The sequence below is a fragment of the Pongo pygmaeus genome, chromosome 16 (genome assembly GCF_028885625.2).
Source record: "Pongo pygmaeus isolate AG05252 chromosome 16, NHGRI_mPonPyg2-v2.0_pri, whole genome shotgun sequence".
Classification (NCBI taxonomy): Eukaryota; Metazoa; Chordata; class Mammalia; order Primates; family Hominidae; genus Pongo; species Pongo pygmaeus.
Window position 1 is genome coordinate 84,970,415 of NC_072389.2, and position 13,394 is coordinate 84,983,808.

Here is a 13,394-nt window from a genome sequence, read left to right on the forward strand (position 1 = left end):
GAAGCCCAGGCCCCTGCTTGATGTTTGAGAGGGAGGTACCTCTGGACACATGCTAGTTCCCTAGAGATGGATTCATTATGGAAGTAGCCAATGGTAATTAAAACCACTTCTCTTGATGAGGGTGGGGTTTTGCGGGGGAAGCCTGTGTTTGGTAAAACACAAGGCGGGTAATTCCAAGGTAGCAAAACTAGTTTTCCTGAGCAGCTGCAGTTTACACATTCTAACTTCCAGTCCCAGGTGGGGGTCTGTGTTCGGGACCCATAGGTGCACACAGCTGGGGAGCTCTGGGAAGGCAGTGGGAGTTTCAAGGCCGCGAGGCTCCCGGGAGCCCTGGAAATGATGATTTGGGTTATCAGTGAGCAGGGAATATAGGGGTCAGGATAAAAAGGTGGGATGAAGGCCCAGTCCCCAGAGGTGGGGAGTGTTTCTGAGCGCAGCCTAGGAGGGGTTTGGCTATCTAATGGCTTCCTGCTTGTGGCAGCGTGAGAGGAGAATTAAAGGGATGCTGTCATGGTGATAGGAAAACCTTCTGTGCCACTCGGGCTGGGTTCAGGGCCAGGTACAGGCAGTTGGGTGGGAAGAAGGAAGAGTAGGCCACACTCCTAGGATCCCGGGGATAAGGGATCAGGGTCTTATGTCAAATACCTTGGCACCATGTGCCACCTGCAGCTCTGTTTGCAACAGGATAGGATATCCCTCAGCAAGAAGGAGCCCGCTGCCTTACCGGAGTCCCAAACCTTCTCCCTTGGGGAAGAGTGTGCGGGATTTGGATCCCTGGGCATGGGAGGACTGGAGTCCCTCCACCTTCCTGCTCAGTGGTTTCGTTGCTCTGCAATCACACCCTGATGACATCCTTGCCCTGATTCTCCACTCAGGTGTGCAACTTGGCTGGGTCATGGAAGGATCAGGGGGCAGCCTATACCCTGTGCTGTCCCTCCCTCCACCCAGCTGGGAGCTGTGGCCTGGTTGGCTGCCCCTTGCCAGCCTCAGGAAGACTTTTAGGGCACTGAGTGTTTGGCAGTGCCCGGGGTAGGGCCGGGGCTGGATCCCAGGCCCTGCAGACTGACCTTCTTTGTAGCCCTTGGCAGCCCAGTTCTGACCACAAGGCCCTTCCTCATCTCTTGGTCTTCACAGGGTGCATAGCCCCGGGCTCAGCCTCTGGTTCTCATCTTTTTCCTGCCCAAGCTAATTCCCTTGGTGATCTCGCCAGTGCTGTCACTTTAAACACCATCTGCAAGCTGATGATTGCCGGATTTCTCTTTTCCCTCTGCTCCAGACTCAAATTCCCCAGTCCCTTCTTGTCATCTCCACTTGGACATTGAATTGGCACCTAAGTTCAACACGCTCCCAAGAAAGCTCCTGAACTCCCCTCCAGACCTGTCCCTCCTGCAGTTTTCTCCAGCTCGGTTGATGGCACCTCTACCCTCTGGTGGCTCAGCCCCACATCCTCAATTACCCTTGACTCTAGTCTTTCTCTTTCCACATCAAATCCATCAGAAAATCCTGTTGGTTCCACCTTCAAAATGCATCCAGGACCTGAACCTCTTCCTGGAACCTCTTCCTGGATGACCACAGTCATCTGCTGCCTGGGGTGCTGCAAGAGCCCCCTCGGTGCTCCCCTGTGTCTGCCCTTGCAGAGGAAGCTTCCCTCTGGGCTTCAGGAGCTGAAAGAGGGCGAGGTGAGGGGCCTTGACCAGAGGACTGGGGCACTAGATTGGACAAGCCATGTGCTTATCCAACCACTGCCACTACCTGCCTCCGGTTAACTAGAGCCTTGGGCACACAAGGGCCTGTCACCCAGGACCCCCTCTGGGCCTCCTATGGCCTCAGGTTTTGACACATTGACACTGGAGAACAGAGGAAACAGGCAGAGAGTGCCTGGGAGTCCCGGACAGTCTCTCTCCTGGGAGGTGTTGAGTGCCCAGGGCCCTTCCTCGGGCCCCATCTGTGCCAGGGATAGCACAGCACCCACTATTCCTGCCTACCAGGGCTTGAGTTGTAATCCCCTCAGGACCACTCCAGGGGACTCTGCTTTGAGCTGTGGCAAGCTGTGCCCCTCCCTTACAATCCCCATCTAAACTCGAGCTTTGTCAGGGGTTCAGCGAACTCCTGGTAAGGGGCGTCCTCAGCCCCGCCCTGTCTGCCGGTCTGGTGCACTGAAGAGCCAGGCCTCACCTGGACAGCTCCTCCAGTTTGGACTTGGCGTAGTCCAGGCTGTTGCGCTCAACGTGCTCATGAGGCGTGTGGGCCAGGAGCTCATGGAGGGTCAGGATGTACCTGGGGATCTGCGGGCAGGTGGGAGAGGTGAGGGTGGAGAAAGAGCCAGGGAAGTAGGGCCGGGGAGCAAGGCAGGGGCAGACAGGGAGTGAGCGAGAGAGAGAGAAAGAGGGAGAGGGAGAGGGAGGGAGGGAAGGAGGGAGGCAGAGAGAGAGAGGTGGCGAGGGCGGGGCAGAGGGAGAGAGAGAGAGCGCACGAGCATGGGGTGCGGGCCGGGGGGAGAGAGAGAGAGAGAGCACGAGGGGGTGGTGGGAGAGAGAAAATGGTTCTTTTAGCCCAGGGGACTTCCATGAGCAGTACTGAGGAAGGAGATAGGCTGCCCTTTGGTCACAGACTCTAACTTGGAGGCTCTTCCAGGGTCTTGTCTAGGGCTCTGCTCTGGCTGAGGGTGGGGTGGGGTGCTCAGGAGCCAGGAGAGAAAGGTGGGGTGGACAGACCCGCAGTCAGCTTGCCCTGCACCCAGCATTGTCCGCTGCTGGCCCTAACCACCTCCCCCTCCCCGTTTGGCAGCCCAGAGCTGGGGCGTGTTAGGCACTGTGTCCCCACTGCCATGGTCCATCCCCCATGCCTGCCTCCCTGACTCTCCCCCACCCAGGCAGGGCCGGACGCCACCTGGAACATGGGGTAGGTGAGGAAGGTCTCCAGCGTCCTCTCCTCGCAGTCAGGCTTGGCCTCGTAGTGCTTCAGCAGCTTGTCGAAGTCACGGTTCTGCTTGCAGTGGGCCAGGATCTGCAGGCTGTACTGGTGGTTGCGGACGAACTCTTGGTAGATGTTGAGCATGGGCAGCAGGATGTCAAATAGGTCAGCTGGAAGGATGAGGCAGTCAGCGGGTGGCCAGGGCAGCTTGGTGGGGACAGAATCCCCTAGGCCCTTGGCTTCCCCAGCTACACCCAGAGAGGCCAGGGGCCAGGTTCAAGTTCCTCACCCCAGAGACATCTCTGCTCTTGGGGATGACTCCAGTACCACTGCCCTATCCAGTGCTAGTAGGTGGGCCCCCATCATTGGGACCACATTAGAATCACAGACTCTTAGAGACATGGGGCCCTGTCTAGTCGACACTTGTGATGGGACTGTCAGAGAGAGGAGGTAGAGTGGGCACTGTGGGGTGCCACCCGGATCCCCCCAGCTGCCAGGAGTGCTGGTGGCCGATGGCTGTCAGCTGGGTCCCTCTCCAGGCATTGCCCTCAGCTGGAGGAAGCTGCCTTGCCTGGTCTGTCCTCCCGCATCAAGTCAGGACATCAGTGTGAGGCCACCCCTTCTCCAGAGCTTCCTGTGGGGTCGGCTGAGGCTTCTGTTGCAGCTGGAAGGCTGCCCAGTTCCTCCCTCTGCCTGCCCCCGTGCCCTATGGTGCTATGGCCTAGGACACTCCCCAAGAGGCCTCCCTCCCTCCTGCAGTCTCCCTCCTGAGACAGAAGTGGCCTAACTGAGGTCACAGGGCAAGTCAGCAGCCGGCCTGGAGCTGGGTCTCCTGACCTCGTGATTCCAGGATTTCCTACCGTATGACACATGAGTCTCTGCTCCTTCGTTCATCTGTCATTGTCCCATCAGGGCTTCCAGGCTCTGCATTATCTAGTTCACCAGGTGGGGCCCTTTCTGCCTATAGTTCTGTCTAGAGCTTCCTGGGTATATAACTTGCCTTTCCAGTGCCCCCAAGTCCCAACCAATCTCCCCAACTCTGCCCTTCAACGATTTGATAGGCTGGGATGGAGTCATGTGAAACATCTTCTTTCTTTCTTTCTTTATTTATTTATTTGATGGAATCTTGCTCTGTTGCCCAGGCTGGAGTGCAATGGTGCGGTCTCGGCTCACTGTAACCTCTGCCTCCTGTGTTCAAGTGATTCTCCCACCTCAACCTCCCAAGTAGCTGGGACTACAGGTGTGCATCACCACACCCAGCTAATTTTTGAATTTTTGTGTTTTTTGTAGAGATAGAGTTTTACCACGTTGGCCAGGATGGTCTTGAACTCCTGCCCTCAAGTGATCTGCCTGCCCTGGCCTCCCAAAGTGGTGGGATTAAAGGCGTGAGCCACTGTGCCTGGCCTTGAAACATCTTCTTCTTTTTTCTTTTCTTTTTCTTTTTTTTTTTGAGATAGAGTCTCGTTCTGTCACCCAGGCTGGAGTGCAGTGCAGTAGTGAGATCTCGGCTCACTGCGACCTCTGCCTCCTGGGTTCAAGCAATTCTCCTGCCTCAGCCTCCCAAGTAGCTGGGACTACAGATGTGCACCACTACACCTGGCTAATTTTTGTAATTTTGGTAGAGACGGGGTTTCACCATGTTGGCCAGGCTGGTCTTGAACTCCTGACCTCAGGTGATCTGCTTGCCTCCGCCTCCCACAGTGCCTGGATTAAAGGCGTGAGTCACCACGCCTGGCCAAAACATCTTCTTATAAGTCCCATTTAAGAAAGGAAACATGGGCCGGGCGCGGTGGCTCACGCCTGTAATCCCAGCACTTTGGGAGGCTGAGGCGGGCGGATCACGAGGTCAAGAGATCAAGACCATCCTGGCTAACACGGTGAAACCCTGTCTCTGCTAAAAATACAAAAAATTAGCCAGGCGCGGTGGCAGGTGCCTGTAGTCCCAGCTACTCGGGAGGCTGAGGCAGGAGAATGGCGTGAACTGGGGAGGTGGAACTTGCAGTGAGCCTAGATTGCGCCACTGCACTCCAGCCTGGGTGACAGAGCGAGACTCCGTCTCAAAAAAAAAAAAAAGAAAAGAAAAGAAAAAAAAGAAAGGAAACATGGTTTCCTTGTAATCAACTCTAGATGGTAGCTCATGTGATGGGTGTCTGACCACCTGATGCACAATGTCTTCAACAATGCAACTGCAGAATATGCGGACCCCATCTTTCTAAGGACACTTCTTATTTTGACCTTAGAGAAAAGCACGGGTCTTTGACTTGAGAAAAATAATAGGGTCTACATCCCCCTGGGAAGCCTCCATGCCTGAAGGCAGGGGAGCTCCGGAGAGCCAGGCCTGGGCCCGCTCTGTGTCCTCCACCTATGCAGCCTTTGCTATTCCTTTACTTCCCTAGGCCACTTTCTTTGCCTCCATCGTGGAGGCGACACCAACACTCACCTTTATCTATCAAATTAAGAAAGTGAAACAAAAAAGAAAGACATTTGGTACAGGTTGAGGGTGAGATGCAGGAGGTTCTTCTGTCTGTTGCTTGTGGAACTTAGAGCAGTGCAGCCATCTTGGAGAACAATGGGACAATATGTATGAAGCAAGAGCCTTTCACATGTTTGGATTCTTTGTTTTAGCAATTCTGCTCATTGGAAACCCACCCCAAGGAAATGATCTCTAATATGGAGAAAATTTCTCATGAAGAGACGATTATTTCTAACAACAAAAAATTGGAACAACTCTAAGAGCCAACCATAGCAGATGGTTAGATAAATGACAGTGCCTTCATGGGTAGTGGAGTATTACACAGCGATCATAAAGCATGCTTTTGGCATGAGAAAATGCTTATGGGATAATGCTAAGTAAAAGAAAAAAAAAACAACACACAGCAAGATACAAATTCTATATTCAGTATGTTTGCAATTATGTAAAGTGGAAAAAAACCCAAGATCTATGCACAGAAAAAAATTGGAAGAAAACACACCAAAGTGTTTATAGTGGTTATCTTTGGGAAGCAGAACTATGCTTGATATTTTTAAACATTTTCTACTTTTATGGGTTCTCAATTTTTCTGAAATGGATGTGTATACATTCTTTATAAAAGGGGAAAGTGGATAGGAAACTAAAAATATATCATTTCCTCTTAGAAATATAGCATTTGCCAACTTGTCTTTTCTCTTCTGCCCCCTCTGAGGGATTCTGTGGGTTTTAAAAAGTGACACTCTATTATGCTCTAGAAGGACAAAACTGCCCCAGCCTTTTGGGGTGGCCCCGGGAGGGGGACTTCTCTGGGGGCCTCAGTGAGGGCTGACTACTCACCCAGGACCAGCGTGGGCCAGCTGGAGATGCGGGCCTTCAGGCCTTGGTAAAAGATCTGATGTAAAAACATGATGGTTTCGCTGAAAGAGAAAGCACAGGGTCACCTCTGCCCCAGGGACTTCCTGCTCCTCCAGAGGTGACTGTCCCCAAACCTCCTGCGTGACTTCAGCAGCGAACTCTTTTCTCATGCGAGACCTTACGTGAAAAATGCATCGGCAGGATGGATGATATAATCTGGGGGGCCTGGTGCTAAATGAGAATGCAGGCCCCTGGTTAAAGAACTACTAAGCATTCCCAGATGGTGACAGCACAGCATTAAATCAAGCCCAGGCTCGTCTATGCATGGGGTGGCACATCCACGGGCCAGCAGAGGGCAGGGAGCTGCTCTGGCCAGCGGCCTCTGTCTCCTCAAATCCTGGCCTGCTGGGCCCCACACCCCCTCCCCCAAGTTTTCTTGGAGGAAACCAGGGCTCTGGCAAACACGAGTAAAAGCCATGGATCAACAGAAGAGCTAGAGTTTGGGATTAGCACAGAGAGGGGCTGAAATCTGCCTGATGCCCCTTCCCGGCTGTGAGACCATGAATAAGTTACCTAAGGTTTCCCAGCCTCGAGTCCTATCGCGTAAAATATGAAGGTGAAATGAGGAAGCCCCTGGAAGCAGTGGGACAATTCGAGTGCCCAGTGCACAGGAGATGCTCGGCAAACGCTAGTTTCCCAACACCCAGTAACCGCCCCCGCTGTTTGGAATCAAAGTCAGAGAAGCCAAAAGACCCAGAGTCCCGCTGCTTGCAAAGCCCCTGTTTTGTCGCCACATAACGTGCTGAACTCGTATTCTCATTGGCAGCTTAGCGCGGGCTGGGTACAGGCTGCCACATTTGCCGGGCCTTCCCCCCAACCCGTTTTCCACCCACTGCTCCCCAAGCAGCTGGTCCCAGAACACAGTCCGGGCGTCTCCTCTCCCAGGACAAGCTGTGAGGACTGAGAGAACACCAGAGCGAGGCGGCTTCTGCTGCTTCCTGAAGGTACCCCCATTTCTTCCTGCCCAATCATTTCTCCCCTGCTCCTTAGCTCCTACCACCTTGGAGACGTGGGGGTTTCCCCTAGATGCCCCCTAGGCTCTTTGTGGTACACTCCATTTATGGATAGGAAAACTGAGGCCCAGAGAGAGAAAGTGAGTACCTCAGGAGTCAGGGACAGCCCTGAGCCTTTGGGCCGGCCCCTCTCTGTCCCTGGAATGTTCTCCTGTCTTTCTTTGGCGGCATTCTCCACGGTGTGCTCTGGGCTCCCTCCCACCTCTGTTTCTCCAGTGCTTTGTTTGGCTGTTTGAGGCACCTGGTGTTTCCCCCCTTGGGGTGCTGGCCCTTCTCCCAGCAGTTTGTGCTCTGAGGCAGCCCTCCTCCATCTCACTGTCTCAGCACAATGAGAGCCAAGGGTGGAAGACATCTGGTGAGCACAGAGATGCTCCAGCATCGAGGCGGTGGGGGGCAGGGCACAGGGGCCAGTGGATGGAGGGGGCTCAGAGGTTAGAGGCTCAGGACCCCAGAGGGATGTGAAATGTCCTGCGCATGCCTGCTTTGCAGAGAAAAAGGTAGGGTGGGGAGAAAGAGGATGTGAGAGAGATAGCAAGAGAGAGAAAGGGGTGAGGGAGGTAAGAGAGGAAGGGAGGAAGAAAGGGAGGGAGAGAGAACAGAACAGAACACAGCACCTCCAGGCGAAAGGGTGAAACTAGCAACTGCATGCCACAGAAAACATAGAAGAAAAGGAAAACTGAGAAAGACTGAAGCCAATGTGAACTTAAAAATCCAAGCAGAGAAGACTTTGAGCTCTCACTTCTGAGTGTAGATCCCGCCAGTATTGTGAATTGTCTGTCATCTCCCTAAAGTTCCAAGAGAAAGAGTCCCTCCAGGTATAGCAACTTCTTATGACCCTTGGTAAGGCTGGTTTCTGTCTGGCTTGATCCCCAAATGAGTTTGTTGAATGGATAAATGTTCCAATTTAAAGAATTTTGGGGTCCACATGTGAAGACCCTTCAAAATGTCCAGTAGCAAGAGATCAACCCAGGGGTGCATAAGAGTGCAGAGAGGGAAGAATGTCTGACCTGAGGTGGGAGGCAAGGAGGTCAGGTCAGGGGACTCCCAGGGGTTCTTGAGGGAGCCATATTTGGCAGCCATCCCCAATCTTTTTGGCACCAGGGACTGGTTTTGTCGAAGACAATCTTTTCACAGACGGATGGTGTGGTGGGGGTGGTGCGGTGGGGGGATGGTTTCAGGATGATTCAAGTGCATTACATTTATTGTGCACTTTATTTCTATTATTATTATTATATTTTTGAGGTGGAGTCTTGCTCTGTTGCCTAGGCTGCAATGCAATGGCACAATCTCAGCTCACTACAATCTCCTCCTTCTGGGTTCAAGCGATTCTCCTGACTCAGCCTCCCGAGTAGCTGGGATTACAGGTGCGCACCAGCATGCCAGGCTAATTTTTGTATTTTTAGTAGAGACGGGGTTTCACCATGTTGGCCAGGCTGGTTTCAAACTCCTGACCTCAGGTGATCCACCTGCCTCGGCCTCTCAAAGTGCTGGGATTACAGGCGTGAGCCACCATGCCTGGCCTATTTCTTTTATTATTACATTGTAATATATAATGAAATAATTATGCAAGTCACCATAATGTAGAATCAATGGGAGCCCTGAGCTTGTTTTCCTGCAACTAGACGGTCCCATCTGGGGGTAATGGGAGACAGTGACAGATCATCAGGCATTAGATTGTCATAAGGAGCACACAACCTAGATCTCTCACATGTGCAGTTCACGATAGGGTTTGTGCTCCTATGAGAATCTAATGCTGCTACTGATCTGACAGGAGGTGGAGCTCAGGTGGTAATGTGAGCAATGGGGAGTGGCTATAAATACAGATGAATCTTTGCTTGCTCATCCACAGTTCACCTCCTGCTGCAGGGTCCAGATTCTAACAGGCCACAGACCAGTGTTAGTCTGTGGCCTGGGGGTTGGGGACCCCTGATATATAGGATCTTGACATATATCTAGATCCTTTTAGATAACCCTGAGTACTGCCATGGCAAGACTTAGGATAGCCATTCCCAGACAGCTTCAGCACAGCAGACAGCTGTTGAGGATGGACCAGGGAGGAAATGAACCTTCTTATATCCCAATACTGCACATGCCTGTGTAGCAGCATATCAGGAACATCATAAGCTAGAATTATAAAAATATAGTTGATGAAGCCTCCATTTCTAAGGTTAAATTTAAAGAATTTCACTTGTAATCCTACTACTCAGAAATTACTATCATTGCCCAGCCAACTAAAAAAATTATCTCATTTTGACTTGATTTGCTTAAAAAAATCAAATTATTAATGGGTTGGTTGAATATTTTTCTTATATATTGGCCATTTGTATTTCTTTTTAAAAAATTGCCTAGTCATGTTCATTGCTATTTTCTCTCATTAATCTTTTCTCTTATTAATTTTAAATAACTATATTAAATGTATAGTCTGACATCTATGTTGTAGACATCTTTGCTCAGCTATTTGCCTGTTTATTTTGTGTCTGGTGTTATTCTGAAGTTTTTCCATTTTTCCTTGTAAGGCAGACCATTTTCTTTCTGCTTGGCTTCGGGAATCATATCTTTCCCCACTCCCAGACTGCTTACATACTCACGTATATATTATTTTATTGTTTCATTTTTACATGTAAATACTTAACTATTGTTTGCTTTGGTGTACGATATGAATAAGGGAGATAGACATAGCCTTTCCCTCAGTTTGGTTAGCCAATTGTTAATTCTGTTAATCAAATATACCAGCTTTTTACTAGGCTGGTTTTTCATAGTTACCAAATTCTTGCCAGGTGAGGTGGCTCACGCCTGTAATGTCAGCACTTTGGGAGGCTGAGACAGGTGGATTGCTTGAGTCTGGGCACTATAGGGAGACCCCGTCTCTACAAAAAATAAAAAAATTAGCCAGGCATGGTGGTGCACACCGGTGGTCCCAGCTACTCAGGAGGTTGAGAGGATGGCTTGAGCCCAGGCGGCAGAGGTTGGCAGTGAGCCAAGATCACATCACTGCGCTCCAGCCTGGGCAACAGAGTGAGACCCTGTCTCAAAAAAAAAAAATTCTAATATATGCTTAAGTCTCTTTCTGGACTTTCTATTTTATTTTGTTGATCTTGGATTAGTCTTAGGTTGTTTTTATTACTTTACAATATATTTATAAGCCTTTCTAATATACTTTAATTACAGGTAGGGAATTCTTTAGTTGTTGTTTTTTAAGAACGTTATCTGTTTATATGCATTTATTCCTCCAATTGAACGTTAAAATCATTTTTCTAGGCTGCACTTTGATTGGTATTACATTAAATTTACAGAATATTTTGGGTGAAATGACATCTTTACGACACACATCTTTTCATCCAGGTGCATCTCTCTACTGTGTCTTTGTTGATGCCTCATCACATAGGTCCTGTGTTTCTTCCTAGACAGTTTATGTTCTTGTTGCTATTTCTCATAGTATATTTTCTAAGTGGTTGCTGTAGATATAGAGAAAAGCTACTGATTTTTCTTTTTTTTTGAGACAGGGTCTTGCTCTGTCCCCCAGACTGGAGTATGGTGGTGTGATCTCGGCTCACTGTAGCCTCGGCCTCCTGGGCTCAAGTGATCTTCCCACCTTAGCCTCCTGAGAAGCTGGGACTACAGGTGTGTACCACCATGACATTCTAATTTTAAGTTTTCTGTAGAGATGGGATCTCCCTATGTTGCCCGGGCTGGTCTTGAATTCCTGGCTAAAGCAATCCTTCTGCCTCGAAAGTGCTGGGATTAGAGGCATGAGCCACTGTGCCCAGCCTGATTTTGCTTATATTTTAACAACATGAACTCCTAATAGTTTTTAGGATTTTTTTTATTGACCCTGACCTCGGGTCTACCCCGCAGAGCTGCTTCTCCTTCTTCTCTTCTCATCATATAGCAGCCCTTCCCACCAGCCTCTCAGACAGAACCTGGGAATCACCTATCACCTCCTCCCCCTTCATCCCTATATCTACTCCATCAAAGCTGCTGATTCTGCTGTCTCCTGTCTGTTGCATCTGCCACCCCTGTCACCTCTGCCTAGACCGTTGTCAGTGGGCCCCTAACTGGTCTTTTGCTTCCATTCTTGCCCTTGGTCTACCCATTCTCCACATAGTGGATTCACCTCTTAAAAATTGAATCTAATCGGGGGAGTGGCCTTAACTTGGCCTTCAATGCCTGGTGGGAACTGCCTCTGTCTGTCTCACGGGCTACTCCCTCTTCCCTATGCCCTCTTACCACTCTGGCCTTCTGTTCCCTGGATTTGCTTTCTTCTGCCTTAGGGCCTTTGCACAGGCCATTCCCTTGGCTCTCACCACCCCCTTTGTTGGCATAGCTCTTCTACTTATCAGAGCAAGAGTGAGAGCTAGAGAGAGAGAGAGAGAGAGTCTGTACACACACAAATGTGCTATTTTTAAAATCAAGTTTTGGTAAAAAAATTGAGAAGTTTTCCACTTTTCTCATATGTTCTATAACAGTTTAAATAAAAATTATTGATTCTTTTAAAATGCCAGTTCATTGCAACTCTCTAAGGGGAATATACCATGCACCTTTCTCAAATCTACATGACCCCTTGAAGGTGGAATACCTAATAACATCTTGCAGAACTAGTGTTTCATTCACTCGTTCAACACATAGTAATTGAGTACCTACTAGGTGTCAGGCACTTGCTCAGACAATGGTCTCCCTGTGTCTGACTCCAGCAATGATAAAAACAGAAATAGTTCCCATCAAGGCTGCTGGATGCACAAATCTAGTGGGCACCATTCACAGCCTAGTGTATGTCAGGCGTTGGCAAACTATAGCTCATGGGCCAAATCTAGCATAGCTGCTGTTTTTGTATGGCCTGAGAGCTTAGAATAATTTTTACATTTTTAAATGGTTGAAAACAAAAGAAAAGTTTTATTGTAATATAGCCACACTCATTTGTTTTTGGATTATCTGTGACTGTTTGGTTGTAACAGAAATGATATGTCCCACAAAGTCTAAATCATTTGCTATCTGGCTCTTTACAGAATAAAGTCCACCCACCCCTGTGCAATGTGAATGGTGCTCCCAGAATTGTGCAGTTCACAGCTGGTGCAGCTGTAATCTATGGCCTTGTCCCCATTCATATTGAACAGTTAATATAGTGAGAGACCTAGACACAAAAAGAAATCTTTATTTAAGTGTGATGCATGCAACAAAGAGAAGCATAGGGGCTCTGGGACAGCATGACAAGGGGACATAAGCCAATGGCAGCAAGGGATGTGGGGGTGGTCAGGGACATGGCATCCAAGGAAAGACATGAACAAAGAATAGGATTGCTGTTGGAAGGAGAGTGGGGTAGGAAGAATGTTCCAGCCAGAGAAGTGGCCTGACTGCAGGACATGTTCGTTTTGCCTGGTTCCCTCCCTGAGCCCAGAAAGGGGCATGACGTACCCAAGGCCAGTCCAAGGCAGATAGGGCTGCGCAGGAGCAGGACAGAACCAGGCCCCTTCACTCTTGCCCCAACACCCTGCCTGTTGCATTGCACCAGTCACTCATCATGGGTTCCAGGGCCTGCCCCTTGTCACCCTCCAGCCCATGCAGACAGGATGAATTGATTGTGGCATGCTCCCCTGCTGAACCTCATCATTCCCTCAGCTCAGGGCTCCAGGCAGCCACTGCCAATCAGTCAGTGCAGGAAGCAAGATACAAACCATCTGCCACTGGGACAGGATGCCTCTTGTCATGGGCAACACCTGTGGTTCCCTGCACATGGTGCTGGGCATGGTTTTTATTAAAGGGAAATAGCCCGTCTCTAAGCTTATTGTCTTGGCTGAACAAAGCCTGCTGCAAATGTTTAGTTCAAAGATCTTTTCCCCCCTATTTGAGAAGTACACAATTAACACCCTCCCCAGCTCTGCAACATCCTCAATGAATCTACCAAGCTGGAGAGAGGCTTCTCTCTTCCCAAGGACCTTTTAAAATGAGCTTTAGTAAATTAAATCACCAAATTAGCATCAGGTTTCTAATGTGGCTGTATATTTCAGCCTAAAAGCAAATCTAGGGGACAGCTACATATGAAAAAGCTTTCCAGCAAGTGAGCTGGCAGCTCCACCGTGGCTTATGAC

General features: G+C 49.7%; 1 protein-coding gene across 5 annotated transcripts in view; it reads right to left on the reverse strand.

Moving 5' to 3' along the window:
* The window catches only part of RASGRF1 (Ras protein specific guanine nucleotide releasing factor 1), a 130,000-nt gene that overhangs the window by 68,505 nt on the left and 48,101 nt on the right, over nt 1–13,394 (reverse strand). For all 5 annotated transcript variants that reach the window (XM_054451592.2, XM_054451594.2, XM_054451591.2 and 2 more), the window contains exons 6-8: nt 6,221–6,300; nt 2,890–3,083; nt 2,176–2,285 (exon numbers count right to left, since the gene is read on the reverse strand). In XM_054451592.2, coding sequence (XP_054307567.1) covers nt 2,176–2,285; nt 2,890–3,083; nt 6,221–6,300 — 384 coding nt within the window. The remainder of the gene's footprint in view (nt 1–2,175; nt 2,286–2,889; nt 3,084–6,220; nt 6,301–13,394) is intronic.